At 46.5% G+C, this 27,725-nt stretch overlaps 1 protein-coding gene across 3 annotated transcripts in view; it reads right to left on the reverse strand.

Moving 5' to 3' along the window:
- Positions 1-318: 318 nt before the first annotated feature.
- NEDD9 (neural precursor cell expressed, developmentally down-regulated 9) overlaps positions 319-27,725 on the reverse strand; it is a 186,898-nt gene continuing 159,491 nt past the window's right edge. For all 3 annotated transcript variants that reach the window (XM_032341102.1, XM_032341104.1, XM_032341101.1), the window contains 5 exons: positions 9,890-9,991; positions 9,098-9,199; positions 6,932-8,176; positions 5,510-5,599; positions 319-2,651 (listed from right to left, as the gene is read on the reverse strand). In XM_032341102.1, the coding sequence (XP_032196993.1) occupies positions 2,142-2,651; positions 5,510-5,599; positions 6,932-8,176; positions 9,098-9,199; positions 9,890-9,991 (2,049 nt within the window). In that variant the 3' untranslated portion in view covers positions 319-2,141. The remainder of the gene's footprint in view (positions 2,652-5,509; positions 5,600-6,931; positions 8,177-9,097; positions 9,200-9,889; positions 9,992-27,725) is intronic.

Genomic DNA, 27,725 nt, shown 5'->3' on the forward strand with positions numbered 1-27,725 from the left:
CATCCATATTATGATAGTAGAAATCATTCTGCTCATCACTTAAATGTATAAGATTTCTGGTGAAGCTAAGCCTTGTTCCAGATATTTGGGTTTCGCAATGTTCACAGAACCCAGAATTTTCTTCAAATGTAAATACACTCTGAAGTGATACAAAATGAAAAAATAAACAACTCTCAATTTTTCTAAAAAATCCAGACCTATACTATTGATACAATAACCATAATTTAACTTCCTCTATTAGGAGTGCCCAAATACACCAACAGGCAATTCTGAGACAAAGACAATAGCAAGGAAAAGAAAACCCAGTGCCTATGGAAATTGAGATCGAAAAATTTAATGATTTAAAAAATAGCCTTTACATACAAGATGGGGAAGAGAGTAATACAGATTGAAATTTTGGTTTTAAAAATGTGAAAGGTCACCACTTAGCTTAAAACAAGCCTGTCATCTCCTAAGAAATATACTGTACAATGAACTCTATAGGGGCACCTTTCAACTCCTACTGAGTTGGTTTTTAGCAGTCTCCTTTCTCCCCACACCCTTACTCGTCATGAAACGATACAACTCATCATGAAACGTAATCATCTCTTGACAGAACAGAGCTTGGAGAACTATGATACGGTTTTTTTGAAAAGCACCTTCTGTGATGTTTTGCTGAATTTTTCCCTCATACTTAGATTGCACATTCTTCTCTCTTAAATCCTCTCCTGTTCCAATGACTTGGTTGTTTAAAACAAGTAAGCTTTATTAAGTCAAGGCATGCATGGCAAATAAAAATGTTTTCAAATGGTCTAGTTTAAAACCATTAAATAAGAACTGGACTGAAGGCCTATGGATAACATGCTTACTGACTTGTTATGTGAATACATTTACCTACTAGGTAGGAAGTATCTCATTTGCCCCAAGGCCAGTCAGATGGCTCGTGGGTGTCTTTACTGTGCCAACACCAGCAGGTGTAATGGCATGGATGCTGTGATGAGCTGGAAGATGGTGGTGGGCTGTATACACAGGATTAAGGCCAAATAGAATTGTAGAGACTGGACCGGCTGAGTGTCGGATCAGCAGCTGCATGTTTTAAGAAGGTTGCAAGATCAAATAGTGAATTCCCTTAGAATAGGATATAGACTGGTGGCTCTAACCTTTAAGTGACTCAGGAACAGGTCAGTTTTTGTCAGGTGATGGAAGCAGTAGCTGAGTAGCACCTAAGAGTTGAGAGTCAGAAGGGCCTCTACTTAAAACTGGCAGGTGGAACCATCCCTTCTTTTTGTGGACAGTTGTAGTCTGATATGTCTTTATGAATTCCTGCTGCAAATAATTTAGTTTTTGCAAATCTAAAAACACCCTTTGGAAAACTTCATGGCCAAGTCACTCATAAATGTGGATGATCAAAAAGCCCCGGGGAAAACATTTGCTTTCTTTTTATCATAATGTCCTGTGTTCAAACAACCCAGCCCTAACCAGGGATTTAGCCTCCGCATACTTCTCAAATAGGGGTGCTTGGGTTAACGTATACTTCCTGAATCTTCTTCCATTTTTAAAAGGGCATTTTCAATCAGAAGTGAGGCATTTTGCCACAATGGGCCAAAGATGATCAGTTTTGAAAGGGGTGTCCAAACAAGGACAAGTCATGCCATGCCTGTTTATTAGAAGGTGAACACTTTCACGTATACTGTGCTTCCCACACTTGGACATGACAGGCTCAGAATAATCACTAGTAATATGTAGAGCAATATTACAACTAGCTGGTATATTTTCTAAAATTAAAAAAAAAATAATAAGAAGAAAAATGCAGCATTAGGACATGCTTACTAAGGTGCTTCTTCGTTCATGTTTTCTAATGGAATGTATTGGACAAACATCTACAAACGAACATGAATACACAGGCATACACACGCACGTGAACCAGTTTCTGTACAGTTTAGGCCTTAGATGCTTCTGTGTTTACGTAAGAACCACACAGGGAAAAAAAAAATCCCCCTCTAGCTCCCTGAACTTCTGAATGTTGTCTAACCCATAAAATGTTAAAATATTTCATTTTCATATAAAATTATCTACAAAATAGATAACATTTACAAAAAACCAGATAGCATTTCCAGTTTTCATGAGAAGCGCACTCAGTCCCCCTTTCGGTCCTTCTCCTCTCAGAAGGTGGCCATCTCCAGCAAAGAATGCTTGAAGAGCTGGGCATTCCGGGACAGGTCTGTCACTTGGTGCACCATCTCCTGCAAGGCCGTGGTGCTCGGGTAATGGAGGGCCGCCATCTTGGTTGCCATCACGATCGCCTTGAGCTGCTCACAGAGCTGGTTGCTGGAGTTCATCACTTTGTTGCGAATGTCCTGGGCAGCAACCTGCCTTGTCAGCGTGTCCCCAATGAACACCAGTTTGTGTGCGCTCAGGATGACAAACTTGCTGTGGGCCACAAAGATGCGCGGCGGCTGTGCCAAGCTGACGCAGCTGAAGAGGGCGTCGATGGCGTTGAGGAGGGAGATGTAATGGGTCTCGCACTGGTCGTAGTAGAAGCACAGCAGCTGCCGATCCTGAGTGCCCACGCTGCTGTTTGTGGTGGGGAGGCTTTGAGAAGGCTTCCACTTGGAGATGTCGTTCTCCACGGGCTTGGTGATTTCTTGTTCCAACAACTGGAACTGACTTAGCTGCAAGGGAGAGAAAAGCAGAGTTTGTGAAGGGGAAGGCAGTGCCCCATCTTGGAAGTTAACCGGGGCTTGGGGTTCAAGGACAGGGGTTTCAATCCCTAGTAAGTGGTTAGTGCTCACTTAGATGGGAGGTTTCACTTTCCTAAACTGTAAAATGTGGAGGCTGAAAAAGAGGATCGCTAAGGAATCTCCCAGCTCAGGCCACTGCGGTTGGATATTGGTCTCTTCTGCCCTACGGCTGGAAGGCAGCTAGCCGTTATACTCAGCTGTCACCTGCACCTTTATGAAAGTTCCATGAGTTAACATTTACCAAGTGCTTAGAGTGGTTTTTGGTATATCGTCATCTCTATATAAATGTTTATTGAACACTGAGTGGAGACGAGGGAAAATCCAATGGGGGGATCTCCTTATCAAGTCAATCGCTGACAGTTGGCTCCTCCTCTGGGAAAGCCTTGACTCTGTCCCTTCCAGACTCTTAGATAATTGACCATCCATGACCCCTTTCTGTTTCTCCTACTCTTGCAGGCAAGATTTGTAAATGTTAGGCAGCACTACAGGTGTATTTATTTACACCTATAAATACATGTGCAGAATCTCTAAGGGAATGCGAATGCTAATTGTTCATCAGAGCGCTTAGCCACCCAGAGCTGTTGAAAGAAAAGAAACTCGCACATAGTCAGACTCAAGGAGTGTTACCTTCCTTCCTTCCTTACTGCTCCTGGCTGGTGTTATTATTTAAACTGTACTTATAATCTCATGCTATTCCACCAAATCTCAGGAAAGACCTTTCTTTTGCAGGTAAGGACTACCTGTGACCTGAGCTTAGGACTCTACGATCTTCTGCTCTGAGACAGAGCTCAGACAGAGTAGGGCCAACCTCATCCAGTTTTGCCCCCAAGAAATGCACCGTAAGCTATGTTTTTTGAGAGAATCTGCTTTCTTCTTAGAAATTACTATGGTTTCAACAAGTTCCCTAAAGCCCTGCAGTCCTCCTTGGCCAAATGCCAAAGTAGACATAAATGGATCCAGGGTGATGTTTGACGGTATCTCGCTTGTGCTTTTGCAAATATGTTCATAAATATATCATCTTATTAGAGAGATGGGAGAATTTTCTCATTTTATATAGAAGCAACTGAAGTTCATGGAAGTTAAATGACTTGCCTAAGGTCATAGGGTTGGCTGGTCAGATAGCAAGGACTAGAATTCTGGTTTCCTAGGGCGCATGGGTGATTCAGTCGATTAAGCAACCAATTCTTGATTTCAGCTCAGGTCATGATCTCAGGTTGTGAGATGGAGTCCCTCATCAGGCTCCACACTCAGTGTGGAGTCTACTTGAGATTCTCTCTCTCCTTCTCCCTCTGCTGCCTCCCCCCAACTCTTGTGCTCTCTTGGTCTCTAAAAAAATAATAAAATATTATTTTTTTTTTTTAAAAAGGAACTCTGGTTTCCTGAGGCAACGTGACATTTCATGTCTCTATGTGACATTTTATTTCAGCTTAAAAGGCATGTAAGTCCTTGATCCATTACTCTTTATTTTTATGCCCCCTACCAGTAAGACTCATCATTATCAGCCCCACTCATGCCCAGCTTTTGAGTGAGCCTGCCTTGCCCAAATCCCTTGTTTGAGGGCTTGGATATATCTTGAACACATTTGCTTCTGCTCTCATTCTTTTAGACTGGACCAAGAACAGCCAAGCCATACTCTTGTGTTGTAGGAGATAGATAGATAGAGAGAGAGAGAGAGAGAGATGGCCCAATCAGACTCTCTCTCTCTTGGTTTTGTTTTGTTTTAGTAATCTGATGAACCACAGTAGGGAGCTATTAGCTAAAGATGCTGAGCCATCTGTGGGAAGGAGTCTGCATGGCCATGTATGGGTTCTGTGAAGTTCAGTAGGAGCCAAATGAGTAGACAAGTAGAGGAAACTGTCAGATAATAGAGGAGAAGAAAGCAAATTTAGAGAAAAGAAAGTCCAAGGAGAGAGAATTTACAGTCCGAGCTCTCATCAGACTTATCTGCGATCAGGCTCATTGGCTGTATCTGCGTTTTCTCTTCCTACATTACCCTACTATGATTTTGTTATAAAACCTGTTTGCTTGGCCTAGCTTGACTGGGTTTTGCTTCTGAGACCAACAGCCTTAACCCAAAAAGTCCTAACATGTTAGGTATACAGAAGTAGCCTGGAAAAATGGCTATTTAGACATAATCTAGGTACACCAGCTGGATTACTAAAGCTATAAACATTCTCTTTGTTCTTATTCCCTATTATAAGCTTTGGAGCTGCTGCTGCTTCTTATTATTATGATTTTTTAAAGATTTATTTATTTGAAAGAGAGTGTGAGGGAAAGGGGTAATAGGGAGGTGGAAAGGAGAGAGAGAGAGAAGCAGACTCCCCATTGAGCATGAAGCCAGATGGAACTCAGGGCTCGAACCCATGACCCTGAGATCATGATCCGAGCTGAAATCAAGAGTCGTACACTCAACCGACTGAGCCACCCAGGTACCCCAGAGCTTTTTTTTTTTTTTTTTTTTTTTTTAAAGGTTTATTTATTTGAGAGAGAGAGAGAGCACACAAGGAGGAGCAGAGGGAGAGGAAGAGAGAATCCCAAGCAGACTCCACACTGAGCACAGAGCCACGGAACCGACATGGGGCTCCATCTCATGATCCTGAGATCATGACCTGAGCCAAAACCAAGAGTCAGATGCTTTATCGATTGAGCCACTCAGGCACCCTGAGCCTTGGAACTTATATGCGCCCAAGAATGCTGGAAGGACCAAAATGATGATCTTCTGAAGGGCTACCTCCCTTACGAAGCGGGAAATCCTCAATCCCAGGTAGGTCCTGTCCTGCCTGACTTACCTGATGATGCTCCAGCTGCATCTTGTTCTGTTTGATGATATTTTCTTTTTCCAGCAGCTCTTTCTGTTGCCTCTCAAACTCCTCCTTCCCCTGTTATTTGTCAACATAAAGAAAACATTACATCACCCCTGTGGTTCACTTGTGCTAACACTTTCATTGACAAATGTGTAAACGCCCTTTAGTTTTCCATTGCCTTGGCCCTAGTAGGCCCTGTTAGGCCCTGTGAATGCCAGACAGGGAGGGCACGCTCCCGGCCAGACTTCCAGCATCCCTGTGTAGGGCAGGGCTGAAAACTAAAATCTGTTCTCATGGGGGGTGCCACCATCTCCACTCCACTTTCCCATTTTGGGAGACCCACACTCCCCTGCAAACCTCCTTACACAGTACTATTTCTCAGGGTTCTCCTCTAACAGATTATATGCAAACCCATAAACCTAACGCAGGTCTAAACGGGGTCCACACTGCACTCCTGGTTTCTTTGGATTGTCTACAACTCTACACCAAATTACTATTTCCCGGTATGCAGAGCTGAATGATGCACTACGGGAAGGGTGAATGCCCCCATCTACTCTATCCTGCCCCTTTCCTTAGCAGTGGGGGTGCCGGGTGGGAGGCAGGGCTCGGCTATCTCCCCTCCCCAGTCTCCTGTGTGCAAGGGAACTGTACTTAGTCCAACAGTCCTCCAGATGACCCATCCCTCTCAGTCAGATGAAAGGAATGGCCGAAGGAGATAGCAAATTCTAAATAATGGATCTTGGATAAAAGTCTGAATTCCCCAAAGTGAAAAGGATCCCGGGTCAACGTGGTAGAATTTCCATGTGTAGGAGGCAGACTGTGCCTGCCCTCTTTCCCATGTGCTGGTGACATTCTGGGTCAACTGACAAACACCCGGTGTTCTTCAAGGTCAATCTGAGGCTTCAGTAATTAATTGAACACACAAACACACATTGTAGAGCTGAAGGGATTTCTGAGAATTTCTCTAGTATAGAGTCTTCTTTCTTTCGTCACAGTGCCTCCCTCCTTTTTCAAATAAAATACCATGCAGAACTCTATCATAAAATGCGAACAGAGGTTGAGCTGGTGTGATTATGTGAGAGAAACACGTGCCTATTTGGGGAGTCTCTTCCCGCTTGCCCGAGGCATATCAATGGATCACCCCAACCCCGTGCTCCATTCACTTTGCGAATGAAGAAATGACAGCCCCGGGAGGTTCGATCAGTGGGATCACACCGTTAGTGCCAGGGAACTGAGGACTCGGCACTCTCAGGCCAGTGCTGTCGCCTTCATACGTGAGCTATGAATTCTGCTCGAGAACCGTGAACCACGTTCTCGCCCCGGGCTGTCCGGCCCACCCGCCGTCCGCGCGGCACCCACCAGGCTCCCTGAATGCGAGCACAGGCCGTAGGAGCCCGATTTCCTTACCTGCAGGTGGACGTAGTCGTAATCGTCCATCCAGCTCCTCTCGGAGCTGTCGCTGCTGCTGCAGTCAGGGGGCTGGTCCTTGCCCAGGCTCGGGGGCAGCGGCTTGGTGAGGGCTTGGGCCTTGGGGTCCCCGGGAGGCAGCAGCAGCTGCACCTGGGACGCCGCGTGCGGGTACTCCGTGGAGTTCGTGATGCTCTCGGAGCCGCTCTTGGCGTGCGAGCCGCCGGGGCCCGGCCGGAAGAGGGCCTCTGCGTTGGTGTTGATGGTTGTGGTGAGCTGCTTGGCGTCATCGGGCACGGTCTTCGCCACCATCACGAAGCGGTCCAGGTCGTCCCACTTGTTCTGCGGCTTGTTGACGGCCAGAATGTTCAGGGACCAGCTGCACTCGTTCAAGTCGTGGCTGGTCTGGCTCAGGATCTGGTGGGAGTCTTCCACCCTCTGGAGCTCCCGCTTCATTTTGTTCTGCAGGAGGAGTTCGGGGAGGCAGGACGCATTGGCGGCGGCTCCCTTGGCAAAGTGGAGGTAGTCCCTCACGGACACCTCCACCCTGTCCACGGAGGCGCGGATCTCGTTGACGTGGCGCTCCATGTATCCGTAGCACCGCCAGTCCGTGGTCACCAGCGCCATGAGGCTGGACACGCCCATCTCCAGGCCCTGCTGGAGCCGGTGCAGCCGCTCGATGGCCGTGTCCGGATCCAGCAAGAGCCTTTTGTCCGGAGACGGGGAGGTCGACAAGGAGGACTCCTTGGAGGTGGTGGAAGATGTGGACATGTTGCTCCTGGTGCTGCCCGTGCTGGAGAAGGACAACCGGTTGATACCATCCACCACGTCCTGACAGCCTTTGGTGTCCGGGGCGCTGTGCAGAGGGACGTCGTAAACACCGTCTCTCTCTTCGGGGTTTGCTTTCTCACAGGTTTCTGCCGGCGGCTCCAGGAATTGAACCCCTCGGGGGACGTCGTAGGCGTCGTTCTGGGGGCCCAGGGACTGTCCGAGCTGTGACGGCGGGTGGTTCAGCGAGACGTTTTGGGGTCTCCGTGTCGCTAGATCCGTGGTTCCTGCAGCATCACAGCTGTATTTTACGTGAAGGTCCTTCCCCATCGGCTTGGTGCTGGTTGGGGGGATGTCGTAGACGCCCTCGGGTCTGACGTCCGGCCTCGCAGCTTGTCTCACTGGAGGGGGGAAATCATACTCTTTTTCCCTAAGCCCCGCCTCATCTCGGCAAGCAGAGGGAGGGACGGCATATACCTGAAAAGCAAGTGGAAAAGGAGCCATTATTTTTTCAGCTGGCTCATGCGAACGTGCAGAAGCTGAAAAGGACCTAAAAATGAGGCTACGATTCTCAGTCCTCATCGCTGGCTCCTGGCTTTCCACCTTCCACTCACTTCTGGCCTCTGTTTCCCAAGGCTCGGCTCTGCTCTCACCTCCCTCATCCTTGGGCGGGAGCATGTTCCCACGGCCTCAGCGCAGCCTGTGTGTGGACCCCTCCTGGCTGAGTGGCCCTCCCTGGAGGGTCTCCCTCCATCCGTGGCTGATCCAGGCAGGGAGGCAGACCGTGCCATCACACACAGGACGAGGCATCGGGTCTCCTGGCTGTGACACGCTGAATAGTTGCTTCCATGTTCTGACACCCAGTTCCCTTCTCTGCACAGTAGGCGTAACTGTACTTCGGGGCAGGCGTGCCCCAGAGGACAAGAGAGGACGTCAGATGCAGCAAGGCCTAACTACGGACTGAGATGCTGTAACGCTTCTCATAAATACGAGATATGTCCGTTGCTTGCCAGACTGAATTATTTTATCTTCTAACTGGCTCTCTTTATTGGCTACCTCATTTTTAATGGAATGCCCTAACTTTGGAACCCTTAGACTTTGAGATTTTTCTTTCCTTTCCCTTTTTAAAAAAGTAATCTCGAGGCCCCACGGGGGACTTGAACTCACAACCTCGAGATCAAGCGTCGAATGTCTCCTGACTGAGCCAGCCAGGTGCCCCTGGAACCCTTAGGCTTATTGCCTTTGCCTACTGCCTTTCCATCTTCCCATTCACTCTCACAAAGACTGGTTTCTCCCCTTTGGTTTGCCCTTCTTGTATTACCCCAATACACACACACACACACACACACACACACACACACACACCCCTTTTTTGCTGCTCTGTGGTAGCTCACTTACCCCTTTGGTAGGAGGGATGTCATAGACGCCTTGAGGTTTTATCTCTCCTACTGGAACTGAAAACACGGGGCCTTTCACTGATGATGGAGGGATATCGTACACCTGAAGAGAAACACTTGCGTTACCCAGAACAGAAATGTCGCATACGTGTCACTTCTTACGTTACTAAGCCTTTCACTGGGGACTAATTTGCCAGCTTATGTATACCCTTGCTTGTCATAAGGGGATGGTAGAATTCTTTTTAGGTTTCATGTTCTTCGACTTAGATTGGAGTATAAAAATGACCTGATGTGAAGTATCTACACTGTCTGGACTTGATTTATTTATTTTTAAAGATTTTAGTTAGTTATTTGCGGCAGAGAGAGTGAGAGAGAGCGAGCGAGCGAGCATGAGCGGGGTGGGGGAGAGAGCAGAGGGACGGGGAAGAGCAGACTCCCTGCTGAGCAGGGAGCCCCAAGGACCCACGGCTCAATCCCAGGACCTTGAGACCGTGACCTGAGTCACAGTCGGCCACTTCACGGAACCACCCAGGCGCCCCACTGTCTGCGCTTTAAACTATAGTTTAAAATTTTACATTTCCTGACTGAGAATGATAAGTGACAAAAGCTTTGTCAGATAAAGGCCTAGGATTTCCTGATTGAGCAAATCCAGAAAACGTAATTTAAATAGCATTGCTGGAAATGGCTTCTGTATAGCTAGCTTCAAGCGAAACATGCCTACGTGGTGAACTTCCCTTTGCTGGCAGCCCTGAAGGAACGCTCGCCCTGCCCCACCCTGGGTGCTGGTACATACCCCTTGCGTGGCGTGGGAAGGAGGGATGTCGTAGATGTCCTTTTGGTATCTGGCCGGGTACTCGTACACGTAGCCCTGGCCCGTCCTCACGGGGGTTACTACCTGTGGGCAGGAAGACGAAGAGTGGTCAAATTCCAAGCCTCAGCCTCCCAACCAGCACTCCCCAGTCACCTCTCCCCCATAAGAAGAAAGAAAGAAAAATATGGAAGGGAAGAGAGAAAAGGAAGGGGACAAGGGGACATTAGGGCACAACACTTTTTTTTTTTTTGTACAGTACAACACTTTTAAATCCCCTCTTGAATCCCAATAAAGGACAAATCCCTGAAATAGCTCCATCCCTCTTCCTCCTGATGACAAAACCATATCAAAGTTGGCCCAAGTTTCAATTCCCAGGATGTACCTTAAGGGAGAACCATTTTTAAATTATGAAATTTTAAATTATGATCCTAGATCATTCCTTTGAAGCACCAAAACCACAGCATAATGAAAAAAAACACAAACCACTTTTTTTTTTTAAAGGCTCTGAAACTATTTGTAAAGTGAATAATGCAAATAGAGACTTGAGCTACTTAAAATTCCTCTCATGCCTTCCCCAGGACGCCTCTTCATGTGACATTATTATTATTATAACTCAAATTCCATAGGTCACTAGAGGACTTTTATGAAGCCAACAGCTCAGCAGTGCCGCTCTCAGAAGCCTCCAGGAGCTTTCAATCCAACCTTTGAAACAAATGACAGACCGAGTTGGGAGCCACTGGGAACAGAGTTCAGGTCTCGAATCATTTTCTCATTTCCACCGGGGAAGCCGACGTCCCAGACAGTACCTACATCCAAGGGATGTGGGAAGTCAAACACACTCATCACAAGTCTGGCATCTGGAAGCAATGCCAACAGAAGGAACCTCACCCAGCAGGCTCGCATTTTCCCATCTACCATCCTTCCTCGTGTCCTAAGCACAGGCAGAGAACTCTCTTGAAGTGAAACTCACTGGAAATGTATTTAATTTGAAACTCATTTGGAAATGTATTTAAACCTCCAGGGGGCTACTAAATGACCAGTGTCTTGTGTCTGCCTAACCCCTGTTCCCCCTCGAATGACTAATAGCAGCCCCCCCTTAGTATGGCCCATCACTTTTTTTTTAATTTTTTTAGGAGACTGAGCATTGTAAATGAGGCAGAGCTGGCTCTTCCTTAAGAAGCCGTCATCTTTTATCCTTTCCCTAATGTGAAAATTCTGGCGTCAGGCTGCCTACAAAACTATGTGAAAAATGCTCGCGTTCATCTTCTGTTGCAGTGGATGGAACACAGCCAAAGGCACCAATGCCCTCCTCCCCGGGGAGCTCTAATACGCTAACTAATGCCCTAGTGCCTGCGGCTCATTACTTCTTGCCATGGATGTAAAGGAGATTAGAACTGCAGTCATCATCCCATCAAATCTCTCCACTGCCTCGGGTTTAAGAAAAGGAATCTGTGGCTTTAAACTCTGTTGGCATGTAGCACACAGAACCATTTGCAGAGTGGACACTGCACCATGCCTAGTAAATCGTCCTTTTAAAAAGCGGCGTGCCCTTTGCTCAAGAAAGACGCGCTGTGTTCCTAGTGCCCTTATATGATTTTTTTTTCTCACTCACTCTTGTCTAGGAGAGAAGTGAAGGATCTTCTCTGAGTGTATCTCATCAGCCCCTCTATTTATAGCTCTCTATTTTGGCTTTATAATAGAACCTGCACACAACACAGCCTTTGTGCGGTCTGAAAGCTTCTAAGAGTGGATTCTGTCCAAGGTTGCCAAGTTGGTAATAATGCTAATGGAAAACCAAGGCTGGTTATGCTGAAGGCCAGCTGAGTGGTTCCATCTTTAGTTTAAAGATGGGAAGGGGGCGCTGGGAGATAGAGGGGGAGGTGCCAGTATCTGAAAATAGTCCTTGGTGAGATGTAAACATACGGCAAGACCTCAGAAAGGCGGGGTCCTCGACAAAGCTCTTCCTTGCCTTTGTGGGAGCTTCCCTGGCACAGGGCATTCGTGCTTCCCGGTATTTAACTTCTCACTTCCTGACAAATGTCACAAAACCTCAACTCGCTCTCTCTTTCTCATTTGGAGGATGCCTGTGGTCATCTGGTTTTTAAAAACTTTGCATTCCAAGTCAGTCATTTTCCTTGTTTACGCGTTAAAAGAAACAGATGGCGAAAACCACAGGGGGGAAAAAGCCAACAAAATACAGTCTCCCCGATTCCAGCATTCCTGATGGTACCATCGAATTCACGCTGGTCCACAAACAGCATTTAAAAGGGACCAGCATTTTGCCTCTGGTCAGACACAGCCAGGGCAGACTGCGATCCACTCTGTAACGTCTGAAAGCACGAGCAGCCGAAGTCTTCTACTTTTGGACATTTTCCTCCTCAACCCATTGCTTGGGTGACTTTCATGCCAATTGTGTGTTCTCTCCTCGGAGGAAAGTGCTGACTGTTCTGTACCTTACAGAGTATCCAGTTCTGTGGTCACAAGACCTTTTCTTCCTGCCTGACACAGTACACAAAACCTTTCTACTGTCCTGGAATTACTGAACCTCAACCTCCAAGGAACACCAAGGTCTAGCCAAGGGGATGTAAATTTCGGAAGCATTCTCCTGGGTGTTTGCGAGGCAAGGCATCGATGGCATTGCTACACAGAGGGCATTTCAAATCTAATTTTCTCAATGAAACAAAGTCAGGTTTTTCATTTCCTTTTTTCCTCCCTTGGTTTTTCTTTTGTGTTTTCCTTTTTTTCTGTGTATTTATTTATAGTTACAAGGAACTCCCATATTGATCTCTTAGCTCATTAGAGTTGATGCAAATGGGGCTAGAAAGGGGGATTCTTGGGGCTCTCAGGACCAAGGGCTAAGGCAATCCCCTTTCTGAGGACCCTGGCAGAGGAAGTGCATTTTCCGGATACGGGATTTTCTGCCCCGTGAGGAATCTGACTGGTCCTCAGGTGTTAGTATACTCTTCTTGTCAACTAACTGAAGAAACTGAAGGTGGACACTTGAAGAGAAGGCGGCGGCCAGATGTAGACATTTAGGAAAGAAAAGTCCATTTAATAAATCTCCCCAGGGGTGGAGGGTGGCATCCAAAGTCCAGAGAGTGGGGTTACATTAGCGCTCTAATGAAGTGCTTGTCTAAAAACAAGCAAACACACACACACACACACACACACACACACAGGCACGCGCGCACGCGCATTACCCCATCCCCCACTCTGATGTGTTTGATTTTCACCATTTTCAGCGTTAGAGCCTGGGAATCAAGAGCTGCTTTTAGAGATGATTTAAATACCTCCAATGTCTCATAATTTTGAGAGCCGCGCATGCTGAAAATTTAAAGGGTGGCAGTGGGGGGCCAAGGGATCCCCCAGCAGCCAGCACGTGTGAGCCAGTGAGCTAGAAGAGAGGCCCTTGGGCCGGGCCACTCACACCTCCCCAGTCCTTGGCCTGGCTTTGCACCTGTAGCCCAGCGAAAGCCCGAGTCTTGGATGCCTGCGGGGCCCAGCAGATGAGGTGGAGGGAGAAACAAGCTGGGATTTCATGCTGGGGACACAGAACCCACAACCTCCCGGAGGAAAGCAGCCATTCCTCAGCTCCAGCCAGCTGCCACCCCGAGAAAAGATGCCCCGTGTTGCTAAGTCTCTCAAATTTTCAGGAGAAGCCAGAAATCTGGATTTTTTTTTTTAATGTGAAATCTGATTTCCAGAATTGGCTCAAATATTTCAAATAGTGTCCTGGCCAAACTAAACGTGTCTCTGGCCCTCTGGGGACCCGTCTTGCCTTCATCTATGTATTTCTGCCCTCCTCCCTCAATCCCTTGAAAATCTCTGAGGCCAGGGCCCAGAAAGCTCTTTAGCAATTCCATTCCTTGACAAGACTGAAGTCCACCATTTTATACCCATGCCCCATGTGCCGCACGTCTATGCCTTCACTCACGCTGTATCTCTGTCCAAGATACTCTTCCTCCTGTCCTCAGATTCATATTTTATTCAACTTTCAAGGCCAGGCTGAGTGTCTCTCCCATGGAGCTTTTCCAGACAGAACACCTTTTTCTTGGAACGTCCCAAGCACATGATGCATCCGTCTCTAAGGGAACTAATCACTTGTGGTCTGTTTTGGTACCTCCCATTTCTTCTCTGGGCATGTTGGAGATAGAGCCTGTGTCTTCTTCATTTGTAGATACACAGCAGGGCTCTGCACAGTGCCTTGACTGTAGTAAGGCTTGGATAAATGCACTGACTGGATATGTTAATGAACTAAAGGAAAACTCGAGGCTCTTCTTACACAAGATGGTGCAGAACTGGACAGGACAGGAAACAGACCTGCCCGTGTAGGACAAGGTTGGTGTCTAGGTGAGTTAGCTCTAGGATGAGTGGGACCCACAGGAGAAGGAGCGGAACGGGCTCTTCTCAGCCATGCATGGTAAAGTTGGGCAAGTGATTATGGCAAAAAAAGCAGAGCGAATTTTAGATAAAGTCAAGCAATCAGAAACCACGGAAGCATGATCACCTGTGCGAGTGGTTGGTGTGAACCACTCGGAGGCCAAGAAGGGCTGCTAGCTGGTTTCCTTTTCCCTAGGCTCGAGTCTGCATGTGACTTGAGCATCTGTGTTCTTCTTAACCACCAGCTAGAAACGTATGGGGGAGTTTTGCAAAAATAAATCAAAACAAACTCCGCCGTTTACCTCAGTATCAGAAGGAAAACGTAACAGAAAGGAACAGGAGCTCTGACACGGGTCACGGGAAGCTGTGTATCAGAGGCCAAGTGCACACCAGGTCTTTAGCTCATGGAAAGGATTTGATCTGATGAGGGAAGGGACTGAGAACATAAGCCAGACTCAGGTCAGAGCTGACTCCACCACGTGTGAGAACATGACCAAGGCATCCGTCCATTCTAAGTCCGTTTCCTCATTAGTAGAATGGAAATAATAACACTTAGAGGCTATTAGTGTATTAAATGAGATCAAGTACATAAAGATCCTGGCATCCAGCAAACCCCTGAAGTCTTAGTTATTTCTATTATAATTGTCTATGATAATTCTATTATAATTGCTGGGTTACACAGCTTTACTTTTGGACTTAAGTTGTGGACCTGGGAATTCAGATCAACCGACCTACTGAAGACAGCTTTTAAAGAATGAGGAACAGATATTAACAATCGTCTTCATCACCTCAAAGCATTAAAAGATAGTAAAGAGGGGCACCTGGGTGGCTCAGTCAGTTAGGTGGCTGCCTTCAGCTCAGGTGATAATCCCAGAGTCCTGGAATCAAGTCCTGCATCAGGCTCCCTGCTCGGTGGGGAGTCTGTCTCTGCCTCCCCCCTCTGACCCCTCTTCAATCTCATGCTTTGTTCTCTCGCTCTATCTCAAATAAATAAAAATCTTAAAAAGAAAGAAAGAGAAAGAAAGAAAGATCGATTGATCGATCAGGTCCGCCTTTGGGAGCAGAGAAGGAATTCACAGAGGTAAGCCCACACTTTAAGGCTGCTTTTTTCTGGGGGTGGGGGGCACTGACTGATGTGAGAGAGGTGTGTCTAAGAGGCCACACTGTGTCTTTTTGCCATGTCTTTGGGTGTGGGGGAATACTGGACTCTAGGGCTTCCCAAGGTTGGGACCCCACTTTGGGTTGGATGTAAAAGTAAGAAAGCGCTAGAAGGGAAGCCACCCACGCACAGGCTGAAGCCAGGTTTTCACTCATCAGGTTTGGTAAGACTATCTCAAAGCCCAAAATCAGATTTCTGTGTGGCTGGGAGGCTGGCAGAAGGGAATAAAATCCTCTCTGGAAGTAGACGACATCTTTATGGGCCTTCAATTATTTCTTACAAATATTTGTAAATCCAGCGTCCGTCCTACAAAGATACCCAGAAATATAGGAGACAAGACAGCAGAAAAGGATAAGAGCCAATTTTTGCTTTCTTCCCAATATGAGGAGGATGTGGTCTGTGTTTTAGTGACCACAGATCTCACAGGCTGTTGGCTTTCAGAGTGTTTCGTGATTAAACGAGGGGAGCCAACTAAATTTAATCATTTAGATATGAGTTGAATCGAAAGAAATGAATCTTTACAAATGCATAGTGTTCTCAGTGAGGTCTGTGAGGCGATGGGAATTTCACATCAAAGCAGCCAGTGACAAGAGACTTTGGTTTTCCAAGGCCATGAGGAGATTGACTTGGGTTACTGTTTTACTCTGGTCTTCTCAGTATTGCCATTGTCACAGCGATCACCCTAACCGCCCAAGACACTCCAGCGGAAAACCCCAGGAGATAAACATGCTTTATGAGGCATAGAAATAAAGCTATTTATCCAAGAGGAAGATGGCAATGTCCCAAACCCAGGACCCTTGACTGGGTTTCTCCTCAGACAAGGCCTTTTCAGTGGGAGATCACAAGCTGGATTTGTCAAGAGGCCCTCACCAAGAAGTGGGGCGCATACCCAGCTGGGAGTCTAGCAGCGAAATACCTTTCAAGAGGACTCTCGCTCATGTGGTATCCCTGGGGCCAAGGTCTCAGCAAGACTCCGTGGGCATCCACTTCACTTCCTCAGGGCAGAGCTCGCTCGGGGGTGTCTGGGAGTGGGGCCTCACTGCTGTGAAGGCCCTGAGGTTGGGAAGACCTTAGCCTCTCGGCGCATGCCTCCTGCTCAGTGGCATTCTGTGGAAACGGGAGGGGAGCAAGCTGTGCCTGGGCAGACCCTCCCCGCTGAGAGTCCCAGGAAAGCTGACGAATAGGGTCTCCGCCATGTTCTGCCCTGCTTCTTTCTGATGCCAGCCCTACCACTCACTTCTTGTCTCTTTCCTCCAACACCCACCCCTGTTTTCGTTCCTTCCCTCCACCTGTGCTACCAGCAACTGTGAAGAAGAACAAAAACAGTAACAAGGAAGTGGAAAAATCCTACTGTTTGACAGAAAGAACTGGGTGGAATGGATAAGAGACCTAGATGGGACGGGGAGACCGGAGCACAGGTTCTAGGGTATTCTCATCATTATTATGGCCCATACTTCTACACTGGATAGATGCCTGCTTCAACGATTACAAAAATCACAGAAACAGAATTTTGTATAATTTTAGCAGAATTTAACAAGATATCCCACTTGGAAGGGTACAGAGGGGTCTTTGTAACCGTCTGGGTTTCCGTGTCCCATGATTTAATTCTCTGGGTCTACATCTCTCCATCCTGAAGCAACATCAGAAGTGGCCAGAATGACCCAATCGTGTCTACTTGATATCCAGATAATGCCTCGATAACTGACCCCCCAAGTTTACCCATCAACCTTGCAGAGCAGGAACGTGGGCACCTGGCTCCTGGCATTGTGCCCTTGGGCCTCGTCAAGGCCTAGGCAACCCAGGTGGTGCTCAGGAAGTATAATGAGTAATTGATGAGAAGTTAAAAAGTGCCACCGTACCGTAATAATGACAGTCCAGATTTATAACTCTGCCATTAACAGTTCCTAAGATTGTCTGAATTCAGAAGTAGGCCTTACCGACCAGCAGTCAGCCATTTGCATTTTTCTTGGCATCTGCGGAAAATAAAATCAGATCGCTTCCTGTCTATTTCTAATCTCCCTAACCCCTCAGTTTAATTTATACTATCTCTGCGTGTTTAGATTTCAAAAACCGCCCGCTGGAAAGAACTCATTTCATATAAATGCCCTTAAAAAGCATTCACAGAGCCACCACGGTGTTTATTAGATCTTATAATAACCTCTTTGTCTTAAAGCTCATGAACTGTGTGACCCTTTCCCTTTAAAGAAAAACTCTTAGGAAGAGAAACATCACTATTATCACCGTCTGCCCGTTAGAACTGGGGTCCAGCTTTCAGAAACAGCGAAGTTACAGAGGTTCGTCTGTTTAAGATCGAAGATTACTAGTTTCTTTTCTATGACCAGAAGAAAAGCCACATGTTGCCTCCACTGGGTTTATTAATTCTCTATAAATGCTCTCTGCCCAGCTTGGGTGTAGCAGTGAGCTCATTCACTGTGCGCATAGCAACAATATAATGAAAACCGAGTCTGGCCCGGAAAATACACCCTTGTGGGCCAAGTGCATGGCTTACCCTTCCTAAAGCTTCTCTTGAGCTCATCGAGGTCTCTCCCCCCTCTGTTCTTGGGCGGTGATTTACTTTCCTTCAAGGATATTTCGCTGTCTGATTTTTAGGCTAGAACTCAGCCTTTCGCTCGCCCCATCTAAATCACGATCAGCCTCTCTCTCTCTCTCTCTCTCTTTTTTTTTTCCCTTCCAAATGAGGAAAAAGTCACAACCGAAGGCTCAGAAGTGGAACAGGGCTCTTGGGTCACTTTCATTAGACACAGCATTCAGGAGGCAAACCACTCCATGGAAACAGTGCCCTGATTGTCCAGCCTCCAGCACGCCTCCCCTGCTGCTTTCAGGAAGCTCTTTGTGCAGCAAGTGCTAAAGCAATATTTAGTTATGGAGTGACCGAGCGTCAAAGAGCAGCTCGAAGCATTTAATGTGGAAGAGCACGGCGGGGAATGACGTCTGGGCTCCTGCCGCGGTTGAGGTCTTTCTCCGCACAAAGTTGAATGGGACCCATGGTGACAGAGCTGGGTCCAGTGAAGTCATTTTTTTTTTTTTTTTAAATTCCATGGACCGAGATGTTCTTGGAGAACTATAAAAGGCACCAGCGTTTTGGCTCTTTGGATGCCCAAATAAATTCAACAGGACACTAACCACAAGGTCTGGATTTTGGAAGGGAGTTTAGATGTCCACAGACCGCCCAAAAGGGGCTGTGATTGTGGAAAGGGAGGAAGGCATGAGCATTTCAGGACCCGAATGCTGGGAGCTCTGGGTAGGAGACCTTGCGCAGGAGAGCCCTCAGAGCCTCCCTGGGAGAAGGGACTCCGTGGCTGAGATGATAGACCCATCACGTGGCAGAACGTGGTGCTGTGGGCACGGCTGTTGCTTCCAGAGACACCTGACCTGACAAGGGTTTCTGCCATATCCAAGAGGATTAAACAGAGGAAAATGGACAGAAAAATAAAATAAGTTCTAGGAGGAAACATTCTCTTAGCTTTTGGTACCAAAGCAGGGAAGATAGTTCTCTGGAAGAAGCTGCTCTGTGGGAAGTGTTCTCCTGTACAGGGATGGGGCTGCGAGCAGGCTCAGCCCACGACCTCCCCACCCCCCACCCCTCCCCCCTTGTTCCTCCTGCTCCTTGCCTTCTACCACCACAGCTCCATCTTCTGGAGGCGACTGCGGTTTCTAGATGGGAGGGCGGACGGCATCCTAAAGGAGGAGTAAGATTTGCCAAAACTTACAGGGTCAAGTTGAAATTTAGATCAGTGCCCGAGTGTCTTTTTTTTTTTTTTTTTTAAAGAATCTTGAGATCAAGCAGTTTTACTAAACTTTTCCAGTGACTCTGGGAAAGAATCAGATAAGGATATCTGGATCATAAAATTTTAGCAAAGACCATTAGAGATAATTCAACCCTACTCCCCATTTCACAGTTGAGGGAACTAGAGTTCAGAGAGGTTAATCAGCTGGTTAATGGCAGAGAAGTAAGAATGAACCTGGCTGCCTGGGTCCCGAGGTCCACCCCTACTTTTGTCAATATCCCATTGCTTACATTTGCAAGACAGATTAGAAGTTTACTACTTTCCTAGTTTCACCGAGAAACTCACTTCCTTGTTTGGGAAGCAAAACTTGAAATCTGGGAATCTTAAATTTAGGGGGTGCCCCTTTCCCTGGCAAGCCCATTCTGGGAGATTTAACTAGATAGCAATCTCTCCTCATCCATGGTGGTTATGTTCCAAGACCCTCAGGGGATGCCTGAAACTGTGATTAGTTCAGAACCCTATATATACTATGTGTTTTCCTTCTACACATACATACCTATGGTAAAGTTTGATTTATCAATTCAACACAGTCAGAGATTAACAACAGTAATAAAATAGAACAATTATAATGATACACTGTATGTGAACATTTCTCTCAAAATATCTTGCTGTGTACTGTATGGTACGCACCCTTCTTGTGATGACATGAGATGATAAAATGCCTACGTGATGAGGGGAAGTGAGGTGAGTGACACAGGCATTGACCATATGTCAGAAGGAGGATCATCTGCTTCCAGACCCTGATTGACCGTAGGTAACTGAAATCATGAGAACACAACTGTGGATAAGGGGAGACCATGGTATCTGGTTAAGTGAAGTTATCCATCCGGACTCATTGGAAGTCATTTGAAAAGATGGTGCTTCCAATGGTAGAGAAAGCCAACACAGCAATGTTCTCAGTGATACCATGGTCTTCACATCACCTTAATCATCGGCTTGGGACTTCCGGATCAGCCTGCCATGAAACAGACCATTGCCGCTGGGTGGCGGGAATTTCCACCTTCCTCAACCCCCCACTCCCTCAGGATAGGGCTGCTCTCCAGCTTGGGTGGGAGCCTTCTGAAGTGACTTTAATTCTTCCTGGCCAAGACGACGCTGTTTAGCACCCAGGATTGTGATGAGCTAGAATTGCTCATGAAACGTCCTAAACAAGCCCTCTTATTTTAGGGCTTGGCAACATCAACCATTAGCCTGGATGTAAAAATTATCAGCTTCAGAGTCAGAAAGACTTGAGTTCAAATACCAAGGCCGCCTCTTCCCAGAGGTATGTCCTTTAGCAAATTAACTCACTTCTTAGACCTCAGATCCCTCCCCTGTAAAGAGAGGGGGGTGTAAGGAACACCCCGGTTCCTTATGAAGCTGTTGAGAAGATCAGATGAGATTACGGATGCAAGGTTTCCTAACATGGAGCTAGGACCCCAGAGCACTTTCAGGTCACCCCCTGAAACTATCGTGAAAAATGAGTAACTTCATAGCTTGCGAAGAGCTATACAGACAATTGGTGGTAAATTGGAAAGTAAATGACTGGTATGATAAACCACTGCTTTAAGCACCCCCTGCTTGAAAAAAACCCAAGAAAAACTACTCAAACATGAGTAGGCTGGCATGGCTGAAGATTCCTTGCTTCAAAAATCAGCCTACTCGGGAGTCGCTTTTAAGAGAGAGTCCCTTGGTACTCGTCACATGTTACCGCAGTTACACAGAACTTGGAGAGAAGACACACTGACCTAAGTGACCTAAGTGAGTCACACTGGGATTCCTTAGCAGCAGCAGCCTACCTTTCTAGAAACCCACCTGGGCAATGGGGTCTGGCACTATTCAGAACCAAGCCCACTCTTGACGGGATCTCGCTCTGCATTTTCCACAACATACTCAAACAAGCCTGCCCTTTTTCTTTTCTTTTTTTTTTTTTTTTTTAAGATTTTTTATTTATTTGACAGACAGAGATCACAAGTAGGCAGAGAGGCAGGCAGAGAGAGTGAGGAAGGGAAGCAGGCTCCCTGCTGAGCAGAGAGCCCGATGCGGGGCTCGATCCCTATGACCTGAGCTGATGGCAGAGGCTTTAACCCACTGAGCCACCCAACAAGCCTGCTTTTATTTTTATTTATTTATTTATTTTTAAAGATTTTATTTATTTATTTGACAGAGAGAAATCACAAGTAGATGGAGAGGCAGGCAGAGAGAGGGAAGCAGGCTCTCTCCTGAGCAGAGAGCCCGATGCGGGACTCGATCCCAGGACCCTGAGATCATGACCTGAGCCGAAGGCAGCGGCTTAACCCACTGAGCCACCCAGGCGCCCACAAGCCTGCTTTTAAAGGCACGTTCCTGTTCCACCAATATGAAGGCTGAGTTTTGTCATCAAATCAAATAAATAAATGTTTTCTTTTTCCTCCCTCCCTCACACGGCATTATCCACTCCGCCAGCCATCACACCACACACAACATCTGACCCAATCGCTCTGATAAGCACAGTCACTCAGCATGAAATCACTGAAGAAGGAAGGACGATGACTTTGGTTTGCTCTGGTGTGGGTTTACAAGAAGCTACTGATGCACTCTCAGAAATACGCACTCTCTGTGAGCTTTATGACAAACCGCGACCGAGTTGGGCGGCCTTGGCACTGGCCAAACAAAAAAGAGCTTTGTACATTTTTAGGGAGGTGTTCCAGTTTGCTCATTCCCCTGGCGTGGGTGGCTTCGCTGGGAGGAGAGAGTTCTCATTTTCAAAGTGAGCTCATCGAGTCCTGCCCCTAAGTGCTCAAGGTCCTCCAGTTCTGTGTAAGCTGTAGAATTCATCTTGACTCTTGAGGGTAAGGAATTTAGATGGACGTTCACTTCTCCACACAGTCCCAAAAACCATGTATTGAGGGGGAAAATAATTTAAATTCAGATTATCCTCATAGAGAGATGCACGATTCTGAAACCTGGTCCTATTTTATGGAGTTTATAAGTGAAGAAACCAGACGTCCTCTGTGCCCTGTCCCACTCTGATTCTCCCTGCTATTTTCAAGGGGTCTCTGTGTGTGCATAGGAAGGGAACAAAGGAAAGTTAGGTGTAGTCAGAGTTTATCTTCTCGGGGAGCTTTCATTTCCTCTAAATCTATTTTTACTTGTTGGTAGACAAATCATACTGTGAATATATAGCAGTTAGTTGGCTGGTTACTGAGTGTTGCCTCTGGCAACCAGATTTCACAATCCTTCAAATCCCAATAAGGGAAGTCCTCTGTTCCCTAACCCATGGCTTTGGGTGAGGGGGTGTGTGCGCGTGTGTGCGCGTCTATCCATATGTGTGTAATTCGTGATGATTCAGTGTCTAAGAAGGTACAGATATTATAGCAAATCTATTTCTGGTTCTTATGTTACCTTTCAGGAATGGGCCTGGAAGACCTGGTGAAACTTTTAATCATTTCCTGCCAACATTTGGCCGTGTCCCAGTTTGGAACGTAGGACATGGTCTTTAAAGATGATGTCACGGGGTCTAGATAAATGTAGAGTTTTCTAGCCCATCATACCCATCGTAACGGCCACTGTAGTTTTAATGAACCCATGAGCTTCCCTTGAGATTAAGTGAAAAGGGTAACATATTTTGGCGGAGAAAATAGAGGAGGAGAGAAAATGGCTGGGGTGCAGATGGGAAGGCTTCTCAGAGGAGATGAACATTGACATGGGCTTTAAAATATGACAAAGGGTTTACAGATAGAATGGAGAAGAAGGGGCGCCTGAATGGCTCAGTGGGTTAAATCCTCTGCTTTTGGCTTGGGTCATGATCTCAGGGTCCTGGGATCGAGTCCCGTATCGGGCTCTCTGCTCAGCGGGGAGCCTGCTTCCCTCTCTCTCTCTCTCTGCCTGCCTCTCTGCCTACTTGTGATCTCTGTCTGTCAAATAAATAAATAAAATCTTAAAAAAAAAAAAAGCATGGAAAAGAAAAGTCATTCTAGATAAATCACAGAATATGCAGAGGAAGCTCTGCTCTCCAGTAAAAATAGTGTCGTTCTCCTCTCTATGTGACCATGGAAGAGTCAGCTAATCTTGTGGCTACTGGGAAAAATGCATAAAAGGTAGGTTCTTGGGCGGCACATTCGGTTAAGCCTCCAACTCGATTTCAGCTCAGGTCATGACCTCTGGGTTGTGAGACTGAGCCCCACATGGGACTCCGCCCTCAGTGGGGAAGTTTGCTTGAGATTCTCTCTCCCTCTCCCTCTGCCCTGCCCCCCTCCATGCTCATGTGCTCTCTCTCTCAAATAAATAAATAAATAGATCTTTAAAAAAATACATAATAAAAGGTAGGTTCTCAGACACGCTGAACTTTACATCAGTCATGCTTTGAATGCTCTCACTTGTTGTGTAGAGATAGTTATGATTACAGAAAAGAGATGGTGGCATTCCCCAACTCCCTTCTTTTTTTTTTTTTTCTTTTTAAGATTTTATTTATTTATTTGACATACAGAGAGGCGGGGGGAAGCAGGCTTCCCACTGAGCAGAGAGCCCGATACAGGCCTTGATCCCAGGACCCTGGGATCATGACCTGAGCTGAAGGCAGAGGCTTTAACCCACTGAGACACCCAAGTGCTCCCCCAACTCCCTTCTTAGGGGAAAACTCCAGAGTAGAATCTGAGAGACATCAAGAGATGGAAATGAGCTGGATGATAAGATTTGAACCACGTGTGATGATTGATGGGCGATAAGATCAGAATCATTTTTCAGTTTATTCAAAGGTCAGCTCAAATCAGATGCTTCATTTCTTGCTTCTGCCTCGTTCAGTGGCTGTGATCCGTGTTCATGGGCTGTCATCTGTGTGCTGACACTTTGCTGTGAGTGTGGCCTCTAGTGGGAAATGCCATACATGGGAATGCCACATGTAAAGGACAGCTCTGGTCCCTGCCTGCCCTAATGGATGTCAATCCCTTAATTCAAAACTGATCTTCAGAAGGATGCAAAACAAACTCAATTCCATCAGTTAAAATAAAAGCGACGTGTCCAAAAAATAATCAGAGAAACACGTATCATTCTCCATGCGGATCAAGGCACAGAATGGATGAACTCAGGGGCCAGTTTTTGCTGACCACTTACGTAGAAAAATGAAGCTATTTCAGACCTTTGAGGCCCCCAGCTTTTGGAGCCTTGGGAGCTCCACTCTCCGCCACAGCCCCTTAGTAAGTAGAATTTTTGCTTTTAAGGAATCGAGAGCATTAAAACATAGACATAATTTAGCTTTTCAAATTATTGGACTGTGAGTAACTCAGTTAATTTAAAATTGCCTGTGAGTTCTTGGCAATCCCAGGGCATATTTAGAAATCCTTGCAAAGTGAGAAGAATCTAACCTACAAATTGTTTTCAAGTGTAATAAAATAGCTTTGAGCTCTAAATGTAGCAATTAATGAGGCAGACGTGATAGTTATTTCCTACACATTTGTCTAAATGTTTATTAATTATATTTTTCAGTTTTTGTGTTTCATACTTTGGAGTCAAAATTTTTTTTGGGGGGGGGGCAGGGGGCTCTGAAACATCCCTGGGCATTCTGCCCCGTAATGCCTAATGGATAAAACATCACTGCATCCAGAACCCACAGGGCAAAAGACCAGTGAAATTAAGAAAGGTGTCAGTTATTTTCCACTCTGTGCAAAGTTCCTACAGAACTAAAGAGAGAGAGAGAGAGCGCCACACACTCCAAGGGAACAGCCCCTGTGTTAGCAGTAAAATATTTGCATATCTGATGCACAATCAGAAACACAAACAGGGCTGAGGCCCTTCAAAACAAACTCTGAAAAAGGAAGGACAAACAGGGGAGAGGAGAGGAACTAAGCTTGTAAGCCACACACCCCCCACCTCCCCGTGGGTCCCCTGCACCACCCTCCACGGCCCGCCCATCCCCCCACCCCGCCCCCAGGACTGAAGCCCTGGGCAACGTCCTTCCTGCATGTTGTTCCACTGAATTCTCACAAGAACTCTGTGAGGTGGTTGGGATTGTTCCCAATTTACAGATGGAGAAATCAAAGCCCAGGGAAGTCGAGGAACTTGCCAAGGGATTGACAGCGATGAAGGAAGAGAGCCAGGGGTCAGCCTAACCCCAGAGCCCATGCTCTTTGCACAATACTCACGCTGTCTTGTTTCATAAAAGGGTGGGGATGACATGATTATCTTTCTTTTTCTAACTGCTGATAGAATGAGTGATGCATGGCACTTAGTGTGATTGGGAGGAGGACAGGGGTCTTAGGTGGTGGAAGCTGCACCTTCCCAAAGAGCAAAGTCAAAGTGATAGAAGGCAGAAATTTTTTTTTTCCTCCTATATGATTCATTCATGGAAAAAACTGTGGTAGATGAAACTCCTGAAGCCCACAGTCCGTAGCTACAATAAGGGAATCTTTCACTATGGAAAGTCCCGAATCACAATCAGATTGGAACATATCCAAACCCCCATCATGGTCACTTTACGGTAGGTTCTCAAAATGCAGTCCTGGGTCACCTCTCCCAAGAACTAGCCCACGAGCTCAACCCAGGGCAGATTCCCAGGCCCCAGGATTAGAATTTCGGGTGGGAAAGGCCTGGAGATCTGCATTTCAGCTCACCTTCCCCACCTCTCCAAATGATTCTTATGTTCTCTAAAAAATTTAAACTACACTTTCATGCTTTAGAACAAAATCTACCTCCTCTTCCTTTTCTTCTTCAATAGCTTTTAAGGACTAGAGCTTAAACTTCCAGAAATGTCTAGTCCTGGGCTTACCACCCTTTTATAGATAGGAAAGTAAGGAGAAAAATGGGTACAGGGCTATTCACTAAGTCAGCTACAGTAAGAACTGGAAAAAAAAAAAAAAGCCTGAAGACAAAACAAAAACAAAAACAAAAACCCATAAAGCCTGCCCGATCCCCACTGTACTGAGATGAACCCTTTGGGCCTTGGCTTAAGTCATTAGTGTGATTCTCACCCACTGAGAAGATCCCTTCACAGAGGAAGATGTTGATAGAAGTTTTTTCAACAACCGTTATCTAGAAGGTTAACCTGACTTTTTAGCAGCCAAGCCATCTCCACTAAGGAGCGAGGAAGGAAGGAAGGAAAGATGGACAGAAGGTGAAAATGAAAGAAATGGGGAGAGAGAAAGCACAACAATGAGAGCAAGCAAGAGAGGGAGGGAGGGAGGGAGAAAAGAGGACGGAAGAGAGCGAGAGGAAAGGAAGGAAGAGGTTTTTCCTCCTCACACTCATGGAGGTTTGAGCCAGTGGCCCAGTGGACATGATGGAAGGAGTCAGTCTAGGGAACCAGAGGCATTCAGATGACTTTCAAGGCGAGGTCAGGATATGCTGCAGAACACTTGGTGTTCAGCCTGGAGGAGCCAGGACCGTTCTGTCCTGCCCTTCCTATCCTTGCCGCCATGTTGCCACCTCAGACCCACTGCAGGCAATCTCTAGTTCTCAGTTCTGGTAAAAGTCCCCCCGCTGTGAAGGCTGGCAGAGGTCCAATTCCGAAGGGCTTCCTCCAACAGGAATCACCCACCGTTCAGTAAACATAAAATGTTTCACTGATTTTTGAATTAGACAAACAAACAAAACACTGAGTTCGCGCGCACACTCCAGCCTCCGTCTAAGGGAAGGTGTGGTCCAAGTCCGTCCTCTTGAAAAGGATGGAGGGTCAAGGAGCGAATCTGCCGTCCAGTGACAGCACATAAAATGGGAAGAAATCCGAAGTGCTTTTCAGACTTGGAACTAAAAAGGTTGAGTCTAAAAAGGAAAACATGTCACCTTCTGCCAAAATAAACTGTGATGAAAGTTTAGACCCCACCACCTTTCAGCCAAGCATTTCCTGTTCTGGTCCCCCTCGTCTGCCTCACACTAGCTCCGAGGAGGGAGAGCTATTTTTAAGGTGCAAACAACCAGGACTAAGAATGAGAGAAGTTATTTATTTATAGTTACACCTTTCAACTGTTCTTTTTGTTTTCCCCCCCCTCTGGAGACAGAGGCTTGGTTTGGCTTTCCCTTTAAATCTAAAGTCCCTTGGGTAAGAAGGACTCTGAAAGGTCACGCCGGAGTCACTTTACCTCCAGAGAGTGATCATGATCCTGGGCAAAACAAGTCACCTTTTCTTGAGGAATTCCTCCTCGCATGCATGCGCCGGGCTTATGCCACACAGGTGCTCTTGAGCAATGGTTGGTCTTACGTACCTTTTGTATAAAAGGTGATTTGAAAATACATTCCTGGTTTTGTTATTTTAAGGAATCCAACAGTGATTCTCCCCCTCCCATTTTTTGTCCAACAGAGAATTCCATTATCCTGAGAACAGATATTCCGTAATGGACGTAATTGTGTAAATTCAGCCTTTGTATCAGATTTTCTCGAAGCAGGACACAGGCATATGTGGTGCTCTTGGGGCCAGCAAGGTCCTTCTCATATCTAACTGCGTCTTTCCTTATTTCTCATTCCATTAAATCAGTCCATTCTTGATACCAAACCTCAAAGGACTCATTGCAGACCCTTGGAA

The sequence above is a fragment of the Mustela erminea genome, chromosome 4 (genome assembly GCF_009829155.1).
Source record: "Mustela erminea isolate mMusErm1 chromosome 4, mMusErm1.Pri, whole genome shotgun sequence".
Classification (NCBI taxonomy): domain Eukaryota; kingdom Metazoa; phylum Chordata; class Mammalia; order Carnivora; family Mustelidae; genus Mustela; species Mustela erminea.